Genomic DNA, 22607 nt, shown 5'->3' on the forward strand with positions numbered 1-22607 from the left:
CAGATGCCCCAGAGCCCACGTGACAGCGGAGAGAAGCTCCTCGACGACCACCTGATTGCGCCCGACATTGCCTGGTTCCGTCCTGGTTCCACCCTGGTCACTGCTGAGTGACCCAGACTCTGTCCCCTCTGCTTTCAGGTACTCTACAACTTGAGTCCACCCTTGGACTCCACCGGACACTTCATCTTTAACCCGCCTGCAGCCCTTTCAGCTCCAAGCACCAAGAGCCTGCGTGTCAAAACCCGACGCCACTTCGACCCTGTGCACCCACTTCCTGTGGGTGAGGTAACTTTGCTCCGCCGGTGTTCCCACACTGGTGCACACCTCTAGGGTCTGTGTGTTAAGTTTTGTTCCTCTAGGTTCAGCGGAAGTGTCCTTAAACTTTAACTCTTTGACTTTTACGCACCATTGGCTAACATTGGTGCATGCGTGCGCTTTCCGCACATCTCCCGAATCCCGAGGGCCATTCCCGACTTCAGCATTGCTTGTCCTGACTGCTCCCAGCGATTCCCTAGGCCCTAGGCCTAACCACTGCTCGAGTGGCATCTCTTATACCACTTGTTTAGTATATGGTTTGAGTGGCCACCCGCCCTCATCCATAATTGTGCAACTTGTATGTTTAAACAGTGCTTTTTGATTTAACGCTTGTGCCCCTTTATTCATAAAGAATACTGGGGATTGTTTTTAGTAATAAATACATATATTTTTATAATATATACTTGTGTGGTGTCCTTTCATTTGGTATTACAGGATTGTATGTGGTAAAACAGCTCGCTTAACACGACCTCTTAAGTTAAGCCTTTAGGCTGCTTAGTCCATGCTACCCCTAGGATAGCTTGTCTAATAAGGTTGACTTACAACCAGACACCATAAGGGATTGTTTGGTCAGGTAGTAGGTGGTTCCAGAATTGGAAACATCCCCTACCAGGCCAACTTCTCACATTGGTGAGCAGCGGTGCGGATTTGAGCTTGCTGTTGTTTTACCATTGCAATCTTTATATCAAATTGAAAGATCACATCAAGTACCTCTAGGTACATATAAAATCAAAAGCTTAGCATATTAAGTTCTACTGAACTTAGTAGTTGTAGGTTGAAGGGAGTAGCACACCCCTGACTACAACTCACTAGCAAGGTCCAGTAGGAAAACACTTAGTGTAGGTAAGTGCACCACTTACACCTCACTAGTAACCATGTCTGACACAGGAAAGGCCTCAGGGTCTAGTCCTGTGACAGTTGACCCTACCCAGGCAACTTTTGGATATGACAAACTAACCCGCAGAGACTTGATTGCCTTGTGCAAAGCAAGAGGGTTAAAAAGGGGCAGAAGCCCCACCTGCCTAATCCTGGTAGAAATCCTAGAACAGGATGACTTAGAGAAGGCAAAAGCAGCTTCCCTAGATACAGGAACTGGAGGGAACCCCCCTGCAGTTGATCCCCCTGAAGAGGAGGATGATGATGACTTGGATGAGGACTCAGAGGTTGAGGACTTAGAAGTACAGGATCAGGGTAGCCAGGTTCCAGTTGGTAGGCTTAGCCAGGCCAACTTGGACCTACTGGGGAATGGAGAGGGCCAGCACCTCCCCAGAACCCAACATGTTATTCTCCCAGGCAACAGAAGAGTGAGATCCCCCTCAGGGGACTCTCATATTTCTAGTGCCTCCAGAGAATCACAGAGAGGCATGAATGCTTCTCAAAAGCTAGAGCATAGGGCCAGAATGAGGGCTGTCAAACTCCAGATAGAGAGGGAGGAGGTAGCCTTGGCTCAAGCTAGACTTGCCTTGGCAAGAGAGCAGAAATTAAGTGGCTTAGATGTCACTGGTGGCAGCAATTTTCCAAGAGAAAAAGACAGGGCCTATGATAATAGAAACCTGACCAAAATTGTGCCCCCCTTTAAAGAAGGGGATGACATCCACAAATGGATGACTGCTCTTGAGAGAGCCTGCATGGTACAGCAGGTTCCTGAGAATCAGTGGGCTGCAATTTTGTGGTACTCCTTTTCTGAGAAAGGGAGGGACAGGCTCCTCACAGTTAGACCTGAGGATGCCAAAAACTACTCTGTTTTGAAGAGTGCTCTCATTGAAGGGTATGGCCTAACCACTGAGCAATACAGGTTGTTGTTCAGAGACACCCAGAAAGCACAGACTCAAGACTGGACTGATTTTGTGGAGTGTGCCACTAAGGCTTTGGAGGGTTGGTTGCAGGGAAGTAAAGTTTCAGACTATACAGGATTGTACAATCTTATGATGAGAGAACAGATCCTTAATAACTGTACAAACCAGCTGTTGCATCAATACCTTATTGACTCTGATCTGACCTCTCCCCAAGAATTGGGAAAGAAGGCAGACAAATGGGTCAGAACAAGGATTAAGCAGAAACCCCAGAACCAAGGTGGTGACCAGAAGAAAACAGACCAGAAGGGTGGTAATCAGAATCAGAAAGATAAAGAAAAAGACCAGAAGTCTTCAGGCCCCCAAACTAATAGTAAGGAGGGTGGTTCCCAAAATGGTAACAAGAAGAAGAAGAACAAAGGTCCAAAGACACCTTGGTGTAATACCTGCAAATCAGTTTCACACTGGGGCAGTGAGTGCACCAAGGCAAATCCAGTTCCCACCACTACAGCTCCTAAAGCAACTGCAACCCCAAGTACAGTAAGCAGTGGTGGAACACAGTCCAAGGGTGTAGCTGGGTTGACCCTGGGTATTGAAGTAGGATCTGGCCTAGTCAGAGTCCCTACACAGGCAGTTCTCCTGTATGATGTGGACATTGAGTTGCCCACTGCAGTAAGCCCCACTAACCTGGGCAAATACAGGCAGACTCCCTTAATAAATGAGAAACTGGCTCAAGCTTACAGGGACACATGTGCTAGTGTCACCATGGTGACCCCTGGCTTTGTGGACCCTGGACAGATTGTACTAGGAGAGAGCTACCTAGTAACCAATGCAAGCAACTCCACTACCTCCCATAGTGTGGCAGTTGTGAACTTCTCCTGGGGAGGGGTTGATGGCCTAAAGAAAGTTGTGGTGAGTGCAGACCTACCAGTAGACTGTCTGTTAGGCAATGACCTTGAAAGCTCAGCATGGTCAGAAGTGGAGTACAGGACTCATGCAGAAATGCTAGGGATTTCAGAGCATGTCCTTGCCATGACAAGGGCTCAGGCTAAGAAGTGCCTTCCTGAACCAGTGGTGGATCTTGAGACAATAGACCAGCCACAACCCAAGAGAAGGAGCAAGAGAGGAAAGGCCTCGCCTTCCACCTTGCCCCAGGTTGAGGATCAGGTTTCAGAGGAAACTGATTCTGCAGTCCAAGAGGAGACTGTCTCTGAGGAGCTTGAACCTGACCAGGTTGAGTTTCTGGGGACAGGGGGACCCTCAAGGGCAGACCTGAGGCAGGCTCAATTAGATTGCCCTTCCCTTGAACCCCTCAGACAGCAGGCTGCTGCTGAGGCTGCTGGGGATGCTAAAGGTACCCATACTGTGTATTGGGATGAGGGACTCCTTTACTCAGAGGCTAGAGACCCCAAGCCTGGCATGACCAGGAGGTTGGTCATACCTCTGCAGTTTAGGGGGTTCCTCCTTACCTTGGCCCATGATATTCCCCTTGCAGGACACTTAGGCCAGAACAAGACGTGGGACAGGCTTGTTCCACACTTTCACTGGCCTCACATGTCAGAGGATGTCAAGGAGTTTTGTCGCTCCTGTGTCACTTGCCAAGCCAGTGGTAAGTCAGGTGGCACAACAAAGGCCCCCCTAATACCACTACCTGTGGTGGGGGTCCCCTTTGAGAGAGTTGGAATTGATATTGTGGGTCCAATGGACCCCCAAACAGCATCTGGGAACAGATTCATACTGGTGGTAGTGGATCATGCCACCAGGTACCCAGAGGCTATTCCCCTAAGGACTACCACAGCACCTGTGGTGGCAAAGGCCCTCATTGCAGTTTTCTCAAGAGTGGGCTTTCCTAAGGAGGTACTATCAGATAGAGGGACGAATTTTATGTCCAGCTATCTAAAAGCAATGTGGAAGGAATGTGGAGTAAACTATAAGTTTACCACCCCATATCATCCACAATGCAATGGGCTTGTGGAGAGATTTAACAAGACCCTAAAAGGCATGATAAAAGGATTACCAGAGAAGCTCAGGCGGAAATGGGACATTCTTTTACCCTGCCTGCTCTTTGCTTACAGAGAGGTCCCACAGAAGGGGGTTGGCTACAGCCCTTTTGAACTTTTGTTTGGCCACCCTGTGAGAGGTCCATTGTGTTTGGTGAAGGAAGGATGGGAGTTACCTCTCAAAAAGCCCAAACTAGACATAGTGGACTATGTACTTGGTCTCCGCTCCAGGATGGCTGAGTACATGGAAAGAGCATCCAAAAACCTGGAGGCCAGCCAAGAATTGCAGAAAGCTTGGCATGACCAAAAGGCTGTGCTGGTAGAGTTCCAACCAGGACAGAAGGTATGGGTACTGGAGCCAGTGGCTCCAGCAGCACTCCAAGACAAATGGAGTGGACCCTATCCTATTATTGAGAAAAAAGGGGAAGTCACCTACTTGGTAGACTTTGGAACACCCAGGAGCCCTCACAGGGTAATCCATGTGAACCGCTTGAAAGCATTTGTGGACAGGGAGGACATGAGCTTGCTCATGGCCACAGATGGGGAACAGGAGGAAGAGAGTGACCCTCTCCCAGACCTGCTTTCTCAGAACCCTGATGATGGTTCAGTTGATGGAGTAGCCTTGGCAGGCAGCCTCACTGACCAACAACAGAGGGACTGCAGACAAGTTTTGCAGGCTCACAGGCAAATGTTTTCACTCACACCCAGCCAAACTGACTGGTGTACCCATGTTGTGGACACTGGTGACAGTCTGCCTGTCAAGAATAAGATCTACAGACAACCTGATCATGTCAGGGATTGCATCAAGGCTGAGGTGCAAAAGATGTTGGAGCTTGGAGTGATTGAGCCATCAGAGAGCCCATGGGCCAGCCCAGTAGTCCTGGTGCCAAAACCTCATACCCAAGATGGTAAGAGAGAAATGAGGTTTTGCGTGGATTACAGGGGTCTCAATGCTGTCACTAGGACAGATGCTCACCCCATTCCAAGAGCAGATGAGCTCATTGACAGATTGGCTTCTGCCAAGTTTCTGAGCACATTTGATCTGACAGCTGGCTACTGGCAAATCAGACTAGCTGAGGAGTCAAAGGCCAAGACAGCATTCTCTACCCCTAGTGGACATTATCAGTTGGTGGTAATGCCCTTTGGTTTAAAGAATGCACCTGCCACTTTCCAAAGGTTGGTGAACCAAGTCCTTACTGGGTTGGATGACTTTTGTGCAGCTTATCTGGATGATATTGCTGTCTTTAGCTCCACCTGGGAGGATCACCTGATCCACCTGAAGAAAGTTTTGGAGGCCCTGCAAAAGGCAGGCCTAACTATCAAGGCCACAAAGTGCCAGATAGGGCAGAGTAAGGTTGTATACCTGGGCCACCTCGTAGGTGGAGGCCAGGTTCAGCCACTGGAAAGCAAAATCCAGGCCATACAGGACTGGGCTCCTCCAGTTACCCAGACACAAGTCAGAGCCTTCTTGGGCCTGACTGGGTATTACAGAAAGTTTGTGAAAAACTATGGGTCTATAGTGACACCATTAAATGACTTGACATCCAAGAAGATGCCAAAAAAGGTTCAGTGGACAGTTAGCTGTCAGAAGGCATTTGAAGACCTGAAGAAGGCCATGTGCTCTGCACCTATCCTAAAGAGTCCTGACTACTCCAAACAGTTCATTGTTCAGACAGATGCTTCTGAGTTGGGGGTGGGAGCTGTACTCTCACAACTTAATCAAGATGGTCAAGACCAGCCAATTGCTTTCATTAGCAGGAGGCTAACCCCAAGAGAAAAACGTTGGTCAGCCATTGAGAGGGAGGCCTTTGCTGTGGTTTGGGCATTAAAGAAGTTGAGGTCCTACTTGTTTGGAACTCACTTCCTGGTGCAAACAGACCATAAGCCCCTCTTATGGCTTAATCAGATGAAGGGTGAAAATCCCAAACTGCTCAGGTGGTCCATTTCCCTACAGGGGATGGACTTTACAGTGGAGCACCGCCCAGGGACTGACCATGGTAATGCAGATGGTCTCTCCAGGTACTTCCACTTAGAACATGAAGACTTATCTGGTCAAGGTTAGTTTAATGTCCCTGCGTTTGGGGGGGGGTTGTGTAGGAGAGTAGGGTCTGCTATCCTATGGTCACCCCAAATTTTTGCTTTTTGCTTCACTGGTTTTCGACTACTGAGGCTGTGGGCCTGCTGATCAGACCCCCAGCCTGCTGTTCTCTCACTAAATTAATGACACATGTGCTATAGGCACATACCAATTGGAAATGGACTCCTTGTCAGCCCCTGTAGAATGCACTATAGGTGCACAGGGCACAGGAGCCACTAAGGCCTACCAGGGGCTGCAGCATATCTTTTGCCACCCCTGGCTGGTTCTTAAATTGACACAACTGGCTGATCACTCAGCTGGGGTAAGGTGGTGTACACACCCCTTGCTTAGATATAGTATACCTATGTCTAAACCTATATCTGGACACATGTAAACCTGTGAGCCACTCCTATAGTCAGGCCTCACCAATCCTGGAGGCTGGGTGCATGGTTTTATGTGAGATGGAGCTCTAGCATGAGCTGAGCCTGTCTGCAGCCGTCGGGAACAAATCCCTAAGCTGTTTCAGGATAATGCCATACCATATACTATTAAGTGCCTTATAATCCTCGCGGTTATTTAGCAACTTTGGTTTGGCTTTATCAAAACATGTCGTGTAAGGTGTCATACGCTTTGGAATACCATCCCCTCGCCAGTTCTGGCGACGGGGATGGCATTCCACCCCTCTAGAGGGGTAAGACATGTTACTTCACTTTAATGCGGTTGATTTCTCCAAAGGCCTTAAGATCCACAAAATGGATGCCTCTGCCACAGACAAATGTCTGGACCCCTGGAGCTGACCGAAACTCAGTCAAGGGGGTCCTGGACAAAGGGTTTCCTGTCACAGGAGGGTGTCACCGCCCTCCAGACAGGAGATAGTGTATTGTAGCAGGGAGGTTTGAAAGAAACCAGACACTGCCTGGGGCGCACAAGGCTGCCCCTTGCATAATCCGGCCAAACCGGTTCTGGGGCACTCCAGCCCTCGTGCCAGGGCGGCCTGGATCAAAGGAAGGGGGTGTATCCACCCACTTCCTGGGTCCCACCCATAGGAGGGGACCTAGCAGGTAATCACGCCCACCAGATTCGAATAAGAGTGGGAGCAGTGCCAATGCACATCAGATTTCCTGGAAGAAACATTTGAAACGATATTCTGGACCCTTCGCCCTCCATCTCAACGTGGAAGCCCGAAGAATCTCCCTTGTGGTCAAGGAGTGACCACCCTGCAGCAGCAGGCACCATCCAGCCCTCGACGTCTACTTAGTTGCAGTTCCCGCCGGAACTCGAGCGACTGGGATCGACGAGATCAAGCCTGCCCAGCTTCTAACAGCCCGATCCACAGTCCCTGCAAAGCTGAGACCCGTGGAGGCGACCGGAAGCGTGGGGCATGCCATCTTGAAGTGACCACGAGACGCTGACCGTGCAGCCCACGAGTGACCCTCGAAGCTGTACACCGGGGTTTGAGAAGCCCCCACCCTGAGCTACTCCTGAGCCGAAGTTCAGCCCTCCACACTCGACGAGTGCTGCGTGGGGCCCTTTGGCACGATTTGGCTCAACGCGTTGGCCCGGTCACTTGCCAGCTGGCTTGTGGTCCCTGTGCCGACGAACTACCTAAGAAGACTTGTGATTCTGGTTGCTCCAGATCCACACCAGCTCCCCTGAAAAGGAGCCCCGACTCTGACCTTCCTGGTCCGAGTGAGAAGCAATCTTCCGATCCTGCGTGGATTGCTCTTACCAAGGCTTGTTTGATCCAAACTTGAAGCCGACTGCACCGACGGTGAGAGCCTGCGTGGGACAGATCGTGACCTGCTCCTGGACGTCGCAGATGCCCCAGAGCCCACGTGACAGTGGAGAGACGCTCCTCGACGACCACCTGATTGCGCCCGACATTGCCTGGTTCCGTCCTGGTTCCACCCTGGTCACTGCTGAGTGACCCAGACTCTGTCCCCTCTGCTTTCAGGTACTCTACAACTTGAGTCCACCCTTGGACTCCACCGGACACTTCATCTTTAACCCGCCTGCAGCCCTTTCAGCTCCAAGCACCAAGAGCCTGCGTGTCAAAACCCGACGCCACTTCGACCCTGTGCACCCACTTCCTGTGGGTGAGGTAACTTTGCTCCGCCGGTGTTCCCACACTGGTGCACACCTCTAGGGTCTGTGTGTTAAGTTTTGTTCCTCTAGGTTCAGCGGAAGTGTCCTTAAACTTTAACTCTTTGACTTTTACGCACCATTGGCTAACATTGGTGCATGCGTGCGCTTTCCGCACATCTCCCGAATCCCGAGGGCCATTCCCGACTTCAGCATTGCTTGTCCTGACTGCTCCCAGCGATTCCCTAGGCCCTAGGCCTAACCACTGCTCGAGTGGCATCTCTTATACCACTTGTTTAGTATATGGTTTGAGTGGCCACCCGCCCTCATCCATAATTGTGCAACTTGTATGTTTAAACAGTGCTTTTTGATTTAACGCTTGTGCCCCTTTATTCATAAAGAATACTGGGGATTGTTTTTAGTAATAAATACATATATTTTTATAATATATACTTGTGTGGTGTCCTTTCATTTGGTATTACAGGATTGTATGTGGTAAAACAGCTCGCTTAACACGACCTCTTAAGTTAAGCCTTTAGGCTGCTTAGTCCATGCTACCCCTAGGATAGCTTGTCTAATAAGGTTGACTTACAACCAGACACCATAAGGGATTGTTTGGTCAGGTAGTAGGTGGTTCCAGAATTGGAAACATCCCCTATCAGGCCAACTTCTCACAGGAGAGTTTTCAGATAGATTACTATTGACTGTTTGTTGGGTAGGGTCGAGTGTAGCATCAACAGAAATAACAGTTTCTTCAGGAACTGAATGCACTTCAGCCAATAAAATAATGGGTGTAGGGCCAGTAGGACGCTCGGGGGTTTTAGCTGAAGCAATACCACCTAAAGAAGATTTTTTACCTAGTGCAAGATCTGAAGACAGTATTCTAGCTGCCTCCAGCTCCAAGGACACTCTATGCTGAAGTTTGTTAATCTCAATGTCAATGTTTGTATTAGTCCTTGTAATGAAATCATCCAAAGTTCCTGTAGCCTTTTTCGCATTTTTAGCCCTATTACGAGTTTCGCGCGAAGACATCGTTTAACAAAGGCCCAGTGCAGGAATATGCAATGAGTGCTATTACCGAAACTGTGAAGTACAACCACACCGCCAAGAGGGGTGGCCCGGTCCGGTCTTGCTCGGTCTGTAACGGGCTAGAACGGGTCCACCCTTGTCCCGGGCTTCTCCCGGTCGCTCCCGCGCAGCGGGGCTAGATGGTTGAATTTGAATGGAGGTTGTGAGAGGGGCGGAGCATGCAGGGAGAGCGGCCCAGGTGCTTCCAATTGGGTCTGGCGGGCGCTCCTGGGACTTGGAGTCCTGCGCCCGCACTCGCTCGCAGCCCTGCACGAGCACCCACAGTCCCTGCCTCTGGGAGAGGTCGCTGTGCTTCAAATGCTGTCTTCGCCAAGAGCAACGAGATGGGGTGAGCCCACACACGAAGCAGGACCCGCGACGCAGGTTCCGCGCGCAGTAACTTCGAAGGGCTGTGAGAAGAATCTGCAACGCTGTGCCACAAAGCAGGTAAAAAGTGACCCAACAAGTATCCAGGGGCAGGGGATCTTAAAGTCAGTTGGTGGGGCGGAGCATGCAGGGAGAGCAGCCCAGGTGCTTCCAATTGAGAGAGGTGTGGCGCCGCGGCCAGGGCGACTGACGCTGGAATCTGGGGATCAGGGTTCGATCCCCGGCTCCGGCGGCAGATTAGCCCAGCACCATGTGACTCTGGGCAATAGCTCGCATAATCTTCCAGACGGCCCCCAGCGCCTAGAGACCCTTACGGGTGATTGTGCGCTTTACAAATGTGGATTATAATTGGGTCTGGCGGGCGCTCCTGGGACTTGGAGTCCTGCGCCCGTACTCGCTCGCAGCCCTGCACGAGCACCCACAGTCCCTGCCTCTGGGAGAGGTCGCTGAGCAGTAACTTCGAAGGGCTTCGAAGGGCTGTGAGAAGAATCTGCAACGCTGTTCCACAAAGCAGGTAAAAATTTATGTTGCTCGTGTATCTCCTTACAGCAAGGCTGGCTTGGCGGCTAAGAAGCAGAAGGGGTGCGGATCCCGGTGCCTCTGGTTCGCACTACAACACCTCTGCTGCCTCTGCCACCGCTACCGCGCCTCTTGCGGCTTCTGCCGGCTTCTGCCTGCTCCCGGCTTCTCCCGGCTTCTCCCGCCCTGTTTGAATTTGGCTTGGGGCAGAGACTGGCAGAGAGACTGGCAGAGACTGGAGCCGAGGATAGATAGCGGCTGCAGCAGACAATGGGCGGGCGGGCGAGCGGTTAGGCAGGGAGTGCAGCCAGCAATGCACACAGTGTTTGCGGGCCCCCCAGACGTGGCCCCCGGTAGCCCCCCGGTGGCTGACTTACTCCGGTTCCTCCCGGTGAACACGCTTCCGATGAACACCGGCTCACACAACCTTCCCCCGGCTCCGGCTCCGGCTCAGGCTCTGGTCCACCTTACCGCTCCTGCTCCCAAAGGTTTCAGCCACAACACTCCTTATCAGCTCGAGTGTTCATGCAGCTCATAGGCATGATGGCCTCCTGCATATTCATTGTCCCTCATGCCAGACTTCAAATGTGTCCATTACAAGAATGGCTAGCACGGCAGTGGAACCAAGCTCAAGGACAACTAAAAGACCTAGTGTTGGTAGACAGTCGCGCTTACAACTCTCTGCAGTGGTGGAACCTTTCCAAGGGGCGACTGTTCCAAGAGCCAGCTCCACAAATAGTATTAACAGCGGACGCATCACTGACAGGTTGGGGAGCCCACCTACATCAATACACAGTCTAAGGACTCTGGACAGTCAAGCAAAGGACACTGCGTATCAACCACTTAGAGTTGCTAGCAGTATTGCTGGTACTGAAAGCATTCCAAAAATACGTATACAACAAAGCTTTGTTGATCCAGACGTACAACATGACAGCCATGTATTACATCCAGAAACAGGGAGGGACTCACTCTCTACAGCTTTCTCACTTAGCGCAGAGCGTATGGAGGTGGGCAATTCCAAAGAACATTTTTCTCCTAGCAGAACACCTGCCAGGGAAAGACAATCCAATAGCGGATCTGTTAAGCAGACACAGCCAACAGATACACGAATAGGAGATTCACCCTCAAGCTCTTCAACCATTCTTTCAAAAATGGGGGCATCCAGAGATAGATCTGTTTGCCACAAACGAAAACTCAAAATGCCAGTACTTTGCCCCCAGGTTCCCACCTCCGTTGTCACAGGGCAGTGCGATGTGGATGAACTGGTCAGGCAGATTTGCGTACGCTTTTCCACCAGCCCCACTGATTCCGCTAGTGGCACGCAAACTACGTCAGCAGTCACTGACAATGATCCTGGTTGCTCCAACATGGGCGAGACAACCATGGTTCACAACATTCCTAGAACTCTGCGTCTCTCACCACATCTTCTAACTCAGAACCATGGAGAAATCAGGCACCCAAATCCCAATCAACTGAACCTAGCGATCTAGCTCCTGAATTCTTAGAATTTGGATATCTTAACTTGCCTCCTGATTGTATGAACATTATCAAGGAGGCGAGACGACCAACTACTAGAGCATGCTATGCAGCCAAATGGAAAAGATTTGTAATTTATTGCAATAATAACCAAATCAATCCATTAGACGCTTCCATACAAAACATTATTTGTTACCTGTTGCATCTACTCTTCTATAAGACTACATCTTGCAGCTATAGCAGCTTACCTCCAGAACAGACAACACATGTCTCTGTTCAGAGTTCCACCAATCAAAGCTTTCATGGAAGGGCTTAAAAGGGATAATCCCTCCAAAACATCCACCTTCACCAGTCTGGAACTTAAATATAGTACTTACCAGACTTATGGGCCCTCCTTTTGAACCACTCCACTCTTGTGAATTGCAATTTCTAACATGGAAGGTGGCCTTTTTAATTGCCATCACTTCACTCAGACGAGTAAGTGAGTTACAGGCTCTAACAATTCAGGAACCTTTCATGCAAATACATGCCAGTAAAGTAGTACTACGTACTACTAACCCTAAGTTCATGCCAAAGGTCATATCCACTTTCCATATCAATCAGTCCATAGAATTGCCCGTTTTCTTCCAAAACCCGCAGTCAGTAGCTGAGAGAGCCTTACACACACTGAAGGACTGTTTGTGATGGCAGAGCCTCAAAGACCTGTTGATGAATCAAACTCAATTTAGCAGTCAGATCATGAAGATAATCAATCAACATTGGATATTCAATTCTATAAAAATTCTTTAGGCCTCGGGACTCCCCAAATATTAGCAGGACGGCCGAACACAATCTCATATGGGCTAAGCCCTACTCGAGAGTGCACAGTTGCCCTGGTCGATAAAAGAGCTAGAGGCAAAGCATCTGGCCATGATAGACCAGTTGTTGCCTGAATTTTAGCCAATTTTTGTTTCAGGGTGCCATTATATCCTTCCACCAAACCCGCTGATTGTGGATGATTTGCACTATGGAATTTCTGATTTATACCGAGGCCACGACACACACTCTTCATCACACTCCCCACGAACTCACTCCCGTTGTCTGACCATACCACCCGAGGCATTCCATATCGAGAAAAATACTCTTTGAGCAAAATTTTTGCTGTGGACAAGGCAGTATTATCTTTAAGGGGGTAAGCTTCAATCCATCTGGAGAACGCACATACTACGACCAAGACATATTTCAAATTGTTGCATCTCTCCATGTGGATGAAGTACAACTGGATAACTTCGAAAGGGCATGTAGGAGGGGCAAAATGACCAGGTGGAGTGGAAGTGCCCTTGCCGGGATTATACATCAAACACACCATACAATTCTTAACCACTCTCTCTGCACATTTAGTAATACCCTCATTCTTCCATACAGGGGACAACAACTTGCATATGCCTTTTGCGCTTATGTGTGCTGTACCATGAGCCATTGTAACAACAGCAAGCACATGTGCATCCGGTAACATCCATCTCTGTTTTTCTGACAAATCAACCCAACATCCATTCTCATCCAACCTCCCCATACTCTCTTTCCATTTAGTCTTTTCCGTCTTAGTGGCCTCATTCTGTATTCCCCTCACACTCTCAAATGTGTCTTCGCACATACTAGTCTCCGTTGGCCATCTCACTGAACTCGTAACATACATTCGATTTGTCAGATCTTTAGCTGTCTCTTTAGCAATCTCATCTGCAAACGCATTACCACGACCAACATCATCCGTCACTTTCCGATGCGCACTACATTTGATTATGGCCACCTGCTTGGGCAATGTAAGTGCATCTAGAAGGTCGTTCACAAGCTGTCCATGCTGAATCTTCGTGCCATGCGACGTTAAGAATCCTCTTTCTCTCCACAATCGCCCAAAACTGTGCGCCACACCAAAGGCATACTGGCTGTCGGTAAACACATTCACCCGTTTTCCTCTGGACAACACACACGCTCTCGTCAAGGCGATCAGCTCAGCAGCCTGAGCCGAATTCGGACTCAATCTTGCAGTTTCTACAACCGTACTCAATGTCACTACAGCATACGCGGTCGTCACATCACCATTCGGTAACTTAAAACAGGAACCATCCACATATAAAGTACCATCGGGATCTACCAATGGAGTATCTTTCAGGTCAATACGACCCTTTGTTTCCTCCTCAGTCCTCAGATAACAGTCATGTGGTGCTTCACCACCTGACTTCATGTTGATCGGTAACAATGTTGCTGGGTTCAACACAGTACATCTTGTTATGCGTATGTGACTAGCCAGTAACGTCAACTCATACCCAGACAACCTTGCGCTTGTCAAATGTTGAGTTTTTGTTCGGTTCAAGAGAGTGTCAACTGCATGAGGAACCATCACCGTGAGCATATTATCCATGACCAGACCTGCGGATTGTCGAATGGACGCCGCCGCTGCCGCTGTTGCTCTTAAACAACTCGGTAAAGCTCTAGCTACTGGGTCTAAGGTCGAAGAAAAATATGCGCATGGGCGCTGTTTGTCACCAAATTGTTGCGCCAGAACACTCAACGCACAACCATCCCTCTCGTGAACGTACAGTGTAAACGGCTTACTGTAATCAGGAGTACCTAACACAGGAGCCGAACACAACGCATCACGTAATTCAGAGAAACTTTTCTGACACTCTTCCGTCCATGGCAAAGGAGTCGGAACATCCTTGCACGTGAGAGCTAACAATGGTTTCGCCAATAGTGAAAAATTTGGAATCCACTGTCTGCAGTATGACGTAATACTTAGAAAGGCACGTACATCTCTCTGAGTTTTTGGCACAGTCATTCGAGAAATCGCTGCAATTCTCTCTGGGGTCAACCTTCTCCCTTCTTTCGACAATAAGTGACCTAAGTAGGTTACTTCTTGGCAACAATATTGCAACTTGGAAGGTGACACCTTGTGATGTAAGTCATGTAGATAACGCAATAGTGATACTGTAGCCGTTTTGCAAATAGCCTCCGTATCGGCTGCCACTAATAGGTCGTCAACGTATTGAATCAAAGCCGCACCCGTCGGTAACACAAATGCATCCAGTTGACTTTTAAGTGCTTGGCTATAGATCGACGGACTTTCACAATAGCCTTGTGGTGCGCGTTTTAGTCTGAAACTGCGACCACCTAATGAAAATCCGAATAGGTCTCTGCTTTCCTCAGCGATCGGGATACTAAAGAAAGCATTCTTTAGGTCGATCACCGTGAACCAGGAGGCAGAAGCTGGAATCAGGGTCAACAAAGCCGTTATATCAGGGACCACGGGAAACTGTGGGATCACTATTTTATTCACTTCTCTCAAATCAATTATGAACCGATACACAGGGGGTTTAGATGGATCAGTGCGTTTTAAAATTGGTAGTACAGGACTGTTACACACATTTCCTTGAGTTTCTTCAACGACATCCTTTTTGATCAGGCCGTGTACAATCGCTAATAGCGCTCGTTCTCCCTCAATGGAGATACGATACTGTGGTACACGTGGCAGTCGCACATTTGGTTTCAGCTTGATCATATAAGGTGGGATGTCCAAAAGACCCACGTCATTGGGACCTGTGGCCCATAGGGACGCAGGAAGGGAGCTCAATTCCGGTGGGAATTTATCGATCGACAAGTACATAGGAGAGATTACTCTCCGACCTAATGTAAGCTCCACTCCTTCAGGGGAGCAATACAAAGTCGCATATAACCGTTTTAACAAATCCAAGCCCAAAAGATTCTCACCACAACCAGTAGATAGAATCAATGGAGCCTCCAGCTCACGAGTGCCAATCGTAAGTGGCAAAGGGCTGGAAACAGGATTGCTAACAGGGGCGCCAGAGAATCCAACGGAAACATTTGTTAAGCCAGACAAAGGTGCGCCAGGGAGTTTCGAATGCATGATGGAACTTTTCGTCGCACCAGTGTCTAACAGAAAAGGCTCAACTACGCCAGAAGTAGCTACTGCGACGTAAGGCCCACTCTGATCAACCGGAACTGATACTACTCCCTCTCTTTGTCGGTGGCTGTCCTAGTATTGATCGTTTGCAACAGTCTCATGTTCTGCGTAGTAATCGTCCACATGATATTGTGTAGATCTAACTGACCCCGCATTTCGCTGGTCAAAACAATTATTCGCCTCTGCTGACGTATTAGAGCGCTCAGTTTGATTTTGGGAGGTACCGCGGCCTCTACCTCGAGATGCTTGTTGAGGACCACCACGACCTCCACGTGCCGATATACCATTAAGTCGATCACGCAAAGCCGGGCAATCATATTTTATATGTCCCTCTCTTCTACAATATGCGCACTGATTATACCCAAGTGTAGATCTATAGTCAGAGGAATCAGATCGTGACTGCGTTCTGGAGGACTGTGACTGCGGCCTATACTGCTGTTGCGAATCATTGTGATTCGAACGTGGAGGATACGCTTGTTGCAACAAAACCTTCGTTTTAAGCTCTTTCGTTTTCTTGTCTGAACAATCACTTTCTTCTTTCTCCCTATTTTCATAATATTGAGCCGTTGCTAATATCTGTGCAGTGGTTGAAACAGCCCATGCACTTTCTGAATTTTTCAATTTGTTGCATAGTTCAGGCAACAAATTCGCTACAAATTTGTCAACAAATAACCGTTGACCTCCCTCCGTACCCATGTCCTGACCACTATGATCAACAAATGCCTCTTCGAACCTCGTAAAGAAATCGGAGACACTCTCATCCTTCTTCTGTTTACAAGCTGCTAATTTATCCCAGTTCACCTTCATCGCCGGCATGAGAGTTTTCATGAGTGTAATGATTTTCTGAGGTAAATCTAAAATTAACTGATCAGGCTTAGCCCCCCCAACTTGTAATCCATCAGCCGCTAATAGTGCTGCCCAATCACCACCTAACTCGTTTGCATGATTTGCTTGGCGAATTTTCGCCCAAACCGGTTGCGGTACGACATTACCAAACAGCATGTCGATGTCGGCAAGGTTCATAACAGAAGCGTCCACCAATTGGGATAACTCCTTATAGTAACCAGCCGGATTCTTACGCGGATCTGGCAAAGATTGCTTCACTTGCAAAACTTCGGATCGTTTCCATGGGAGGTGTATCCAAACTCTTCGGAAGTGCGGTAAAACCGGGGGGTGAGCTTGTGGATCACCTGGCACCCAAAGTGGCGGAACCTCTCGCATAGGATACTGACCAGGAGCCAATTTCCAAGTTTCTAGGTCGTTATCAAACGATACTTGAGAAGGCACGGTGGATCTAAATGCTAACAATTGCTCTAAGGCACGTCGTACATCTCCACCTACGATCATACCGTTCGAAAATTGACTCTGAAGCTCAGTCACATCGGGCGGTACGGTATCTAAATCATCATTATACCATTGCTCCCTCAAAAAGTTACACATTTCTTCGAACACGAATCTCTGTGTAGGCTCATTAAACTGAGAAAATGTGTCGAAGACCACACGTGGAGGGTGATTAACAGGATGCCTTATCCACCTATGGGCCATCGTCACTAACGTCTCTCTTTCCCTTCCACCAGGGATTTGACTTCGTCTCTGAGAAGTTTCAGAAACGCTGGGTGGTAGTATCGATCCAGCTAGTGGTGAATAGAGCGTAGCAACAGTATTAGGGATACGGGTACGAGCAGAAGGAGAAGAAGGAAAAAGAACAGGAGCGACAACATTAGAAGGGAACGTAGGAACAGCAGAGACAGACGAGACAGTCGAAGTAGCAGACACTAGCGGTTGAGGAGGTACAGACAAAGGTGTAGTAGAAATAAGAACAGGTGGTGGGACAAACGTAGGATTAACAACGGGCTGACCAGCAGCCGCCGGAACAGGAGGGACAACAGGAGGAACGACAGGCGGGACAACTGGAGGAGCTACAGGGGCTGTAGCACCCTGTGCATAAGGAGGTGGCGAGTTCATGAAATACGTTAACAGGGGATCCTCCTTCGGATCCTCCTCTTTCTTATCAGAACTAGTTTGTAAAACCGGATAACATTTGTCTATCCTCATGTGATGTAATCTAGTAGAAACTTCTATTTCTTTTTCTTCTTTATCTCGCTGACATTGTTGTACAACTTGCATTATTGGAACAAACCCTTCTCTTCGATCCTTTTTAAGCTGTTTGATTTCTTTCTGCTTGGCCTCTTTACGCCACAACCGAAAAGAATCAAACATAGCTGGCCTAGCTTTCCTTTTAAATAATTTAGCTTCAAGATTATCTAAAATCGTAAGTTCAAAACTTCCATGCGGTGGCCAACTAAGGACACCATCTCTCTTCGTGTAACGGACCCAATATTTATTATAAATAATAGGTCCCACACCATGTCGACTATAGAGCTCATATATCGGAGTTCCAACCGGAGGTATCGGACACGAGTCCTCCAATCGGGAATCCTTGTTGCAACATTTAAGAAAACCAAGGAATCCACTATGGCTAGGCATCGTGCACACTAACCTAGTATCAAACTTCAAGGGTTACCGAAGTACTAAATCTTCGTGAAAGACAAAACCCTCGGTTTTTGGCAATTGCAATTGTCAAATAACAACTAAGGACCAACAACTAAGAACCACAAATGCAATGGAACCATGCATACAACAAAGCTTCAATAAGCTGCAACAACCACTAAGGACTGGGAGCGACCCACAAATACTTAACTGAGAGCTTCAAATGGCGTCACCAGGAAGGCCCGTCTATCGTCTCGCTTGTACGAAAGGTCTACGCTGGGCGTCGGAAACAGGTCGACAGTCAGGGCATCGGTCCGTCGCAGCCGTCAGGAGGCGGGAATCTTCGCGGGAAAAATCTTCGGACCACTTATTTCGACAACAGGATCGATGAAGCGGGGTGCACCTTTTCCTCGGAGATTTCACACGAAGTTCCTCACAATCGTCAGGCTTTGGACCGGTACCACCGATGTCGCCCCGAGTTGGGCGCCAACTGAAGGACTAGGCTAATTAAGGCCCAGCGGTGCCAGGGAACAACACCTATAACCTTCGTGGGATACCTGTTTCGGCGCACTAAAGACAGAGACACGGGAGACTTCCTTCGGCGTCAAAAGATCAGAGTTTATTACTGCAGGGAGACAGAAGTCACTAGAAGTACAATGCGTGTAGGTTCTACGAGTCTGCTTCGAATTGCATGTGTGAGTCGCTCTCTTTTATACAAGGTTTTTCCATTGCACAACATGTGAACAAAAGGTTACATCTCAGTTCCCACAATAAACTTACAAAGGGTCGCTTTCATGTTCTCAGAACCCCGGAACATAATCACAGTAATATTACCGGTTCCCAACTGTAAAAGCACATCTTACCACCATTAGGCACATTCCACTAGAGTTGTAAAATTGAGCAAGAAAAGAGACAAGAACAGCTGCTAGGAAGTCAGACACATCTAGAGTGTGGGGGTAATGTTGGAAACATGATCGAAGGATCAAGGAGCTTGATCCCCGCACGTGCACGGCTGAAACAATAGGCCGGCACGGCAAGATTACCCTCAAGCTGAGCCATTTGCCTCTGCAGTGTCATTCCTCCGGTCATAAAAGACGTGTGAGAGGAATATGCGTCTTCCGTATGGCTTGGGAACTAAAAGGGGTCATGAGGCGAACAGTTGCCTGCTCGCTGACTACGTGAGGGCAAGAAACAAAATGGATGCCGTATCTAAAATGGAACCCGAGGGTTCAGGTAAGAAACACGTAATTTAGGCGAACCATGTCAAGTAGTGTAGCGAAAACGCGTACACTTACCGAACTCGCCATTTACGGTTCATAGATACCAAACTCGTCCATGTTCGGCAATGCCCAAAACACCGTAACGATTTCCACGGAACCTCAACACTAGATGTAAGAAGAGCTCTATTATATTATGTTGGCAGAACTAAACCATTAAGGAAAACAAAGCAACTGTTTGTCGCTTTTTCACCACAACATAAAGGGAATCCCATCTCAAAATAAGGAATAGCCAGATGGATAGTTAAATGCATTCAAATATGCTATCACAAAGCTAAACGCACTCTAACAGTTCACCCAAAAGCACACTCTACGCGTAAAATGGGGGCATCCATGGCTTTCCTAAGAAACATTCCACTAGAAGACATGTGTAGAGCAGCTACATGGTCTACCATACACACTTTCACTAAACACTATTGTGTAGATGTGCAAGCTAAGCAACAAGCTGCTGTAGGCCAAGCTGTCCTCAAAACTCTTTTTCAAACTGCTGCAGCTGGCCCGGGTAACCACCGCTAGAGGAGATACTGCTATACAGTCTATGCTAAGATATGAATTCAGCAGCCCACATGCCTCGAACGGAAAATGCTACTTACCAGTATGCATCTGTTCTTGGCATGTAGGGCTGCTGACATTCATATCGCCCACCCTCCTCTCCGGTGCCTGTTGCAGCTGCAGCATTATCTTTGGCATGGCCATCTTTTACTTTTCTATACTCCATCTTTGCCACAATGGCGAAAAACAATCTAAGGATGGAGTGGATGCCCATGCGCACGGGGGGGGGAGTCGCATATCTCGTGATACTTCGAAGACTCTTCCAAGACAACAAGGTGCAATCATCCGGACCAAACACTAGGCGGCGATCTTTTTAAGGTATCCGAATCAGAATATTTTATTGTTGAATTAATAAAAATCCTTACAATTAGAAAAAGTACAATTAGCGAATGTCTGCAATACAATTTGCATTAAAAATCGAAAGCAACGATTGATATCAAAATTTAAAAACAATTAAAACTTAAACTGTACTGTGCGGCGATATATGCACAGATATGAATGTCAGCAGCCCTACATGCCAAGAACAGATGCATACTGGTAAGTAGCATATTCCTTATTCCGCCAACAACCTTTAGAAGCAAGATGGGTGATTCAGTGTATATGGACCTTTTAGATATGGCCCTGAACATGTAGTCACTTAGGGAAATAGATTGGAGGCCAGGTATGAGCAAAGATTTTGAGATAAAGGTTAGTATTTGTGGAGTGAGTAGGTCAGAGGCTGTAAGTGTCTGTAAGCACCTATGAAGACAATGAATCCCCCTCCTTCCCTAGTCAAGGGACAGGCATGGATTTCCTAGGGTCATCTTATGTTTTAACTACAAGTTTGTTTTATGTTTGTGAGTAATCCATGCACTTAGGTCCTGACATAGTAAAGGGGAGTGCTGCAACATGCTTCTCCCTCCGTGGTCCGATGAATTTACAAAGATTTTGCTCCATGAAGGGGCAGGTTGCTCAAATTTGCCAACTTCTCACCTCATTAAAAGTGGGTGGGAATCAGTTTGTGGGTCCTTGCACCAGGAGTGCTGCATTGGAGTCCTGCCTGAGACCACTGACCTCCATCTCATTATGGCTGTTCTTCAGAAGGCACTGTTGGTAGCATGCAGTGGTCGCCTGATCACTGCCCTCTTCCCAGGATGCCCACAGTCCTAGTGTGCAGAGCAGAGGCTGTCCATCACAGACCGCTTCAAGAATGCAAACCAATTACACCTGCCTTAACAGGTCGGTCCCTTGTAATGGAGTCGTAACGTCTTTATACATTCAATTATGACTCACATGGAAGAGATGATGCTTTTTACACCCCCCCCTTATCATTGCAATCTGCGAAGACTCATACATTGTACCCTGTGAATTGCCATTCTGCAGTTGCAAACCCTTTTATGACTCGGGTGTTGTGATTTCATTTGTACCATCCTCATGGTGAGGGATAATAATGGCTACAGAGTAGTGGCAGGTAATGTCTCTGTAGTGAGTGGTTTGGAGGCACTGATGTGAATTAGGACAATACCCCACATTTGACAGCAGGAATTGTTCAGGTTGAGAGGTTGAGAGGTCATCAAACTTAAAACCCTGGGTGGTTCCCTAATACAAAAGCTCTGGAGTTGTTTACTCGGAAACAGAAGAGGTGGAAAGAGTATTAAGCATCGGCTGGTGAAAACTATAAGTATGTGTGGTAAATTGAACTGTGTTAAGGGGATGACTTATACAATGACATCAGCCATTCCAAGGGGATACCGGGATATCTTAAAGTCTTAAAGGAGTGCCGTGTTTACCTTGTGCTCGGTGTCCACATCCAGGCAGCTGGAGGCCTCGTCCAGGATCAGCACCTGTGGGCGCCGGACCAGGGCTCGGGCGACTGCGATGCGCTGCTTCTGCCCCCTGGCCAGGAGACTTCCCTGCTCCCCGACATCTGCGCAGCACGGACAGCAATCAGAAGGTGAGAAACCAAATGAAGAATCAAGAAACCCAGAGCATGGACATGCAAACACACTAAACCTGGCAGGAGACTTCCCTGCTCCCCAACATCTGCACAGTACGGATAACAATCAGGTGAGAAACCAAATGAAGCAACGTATGGGCGTGTACTCACAATCACCATGTGGAGGGACCTGAACATGAGAGTGTGTAACAGCAGAATCCTGTGGAAGGATGTGTGCCTCTGTTTTGTTTTCTTATATACAATTAAGTAATGCACACAGCACTGATCTAGGGAAAAGATACAGCTGGGCACTGTACGTACTGTTGGGTTTGTTGTTAACATTGGACATTGAATGCATTAGGACCTAAAATGTATATACTGGCTGGGGCAGATTTACAATAACTGGTGCATCCCTGTGCGCCGCAGCTCCGCCAACATGGATGCGCCGCATTTACAATGCGGCGCACCATGGGGCAAAAACGGCACAGATGCGCCGCATCTGTGCCGTAAAGGCAGCGCATTGCTGGAGTTGCGTCGCAAGCCAGCAATGCTCTAGGGAGGGGCCTATCTGTACAATGCTACATCAATCCTTACGCCTGCTTCAAGCAGGCGCAGGGTTTTGATACAGAATGGGCCCAAAAGTGACTGAGTGAAATCTTGTAGATTTCACTCAGCCACTTTTAGGAGGCGTTCCTGTG

General features: G+C 48.3%; 1 protein-coding gene across 1 annotated transcript in view; it reads right to left on the bottom strand.

Annotated features, from left to right (window-relative positions):
* Positions 1-22607, bottom strand: part of LOC144754043 (antigen peptide transporter 2-like) — a 149168-nt gene that overhangs the window by 14681 nt on the left and 111880 nt on the right. The window contains exon 11 of the mRNA XM_078641555.1: positions 21764-21900. Within this exon, the coding sequence (XP_078497681.1) occupies positions 21764-21900 (137 nt within the window). The remainder of the gene's footprint in view (positions 1-21763; positions 21901-22607) is intronic.

The sequence above is a fragment of the Lissotriton helveticus genome, chromosome 5_1, assembly GCF_964261635.1.
Source record: "Lissotriton helveticus chromosome 5_1, aLisHel1.1, whole genome shotgun sequence".
Classification (NCBI taxonomy): Eukaryota; Metazoa; Chordata; class Amphibia; order Caudata; family Salamandridae; genus Lissotriton; species Lissotriton helveticus.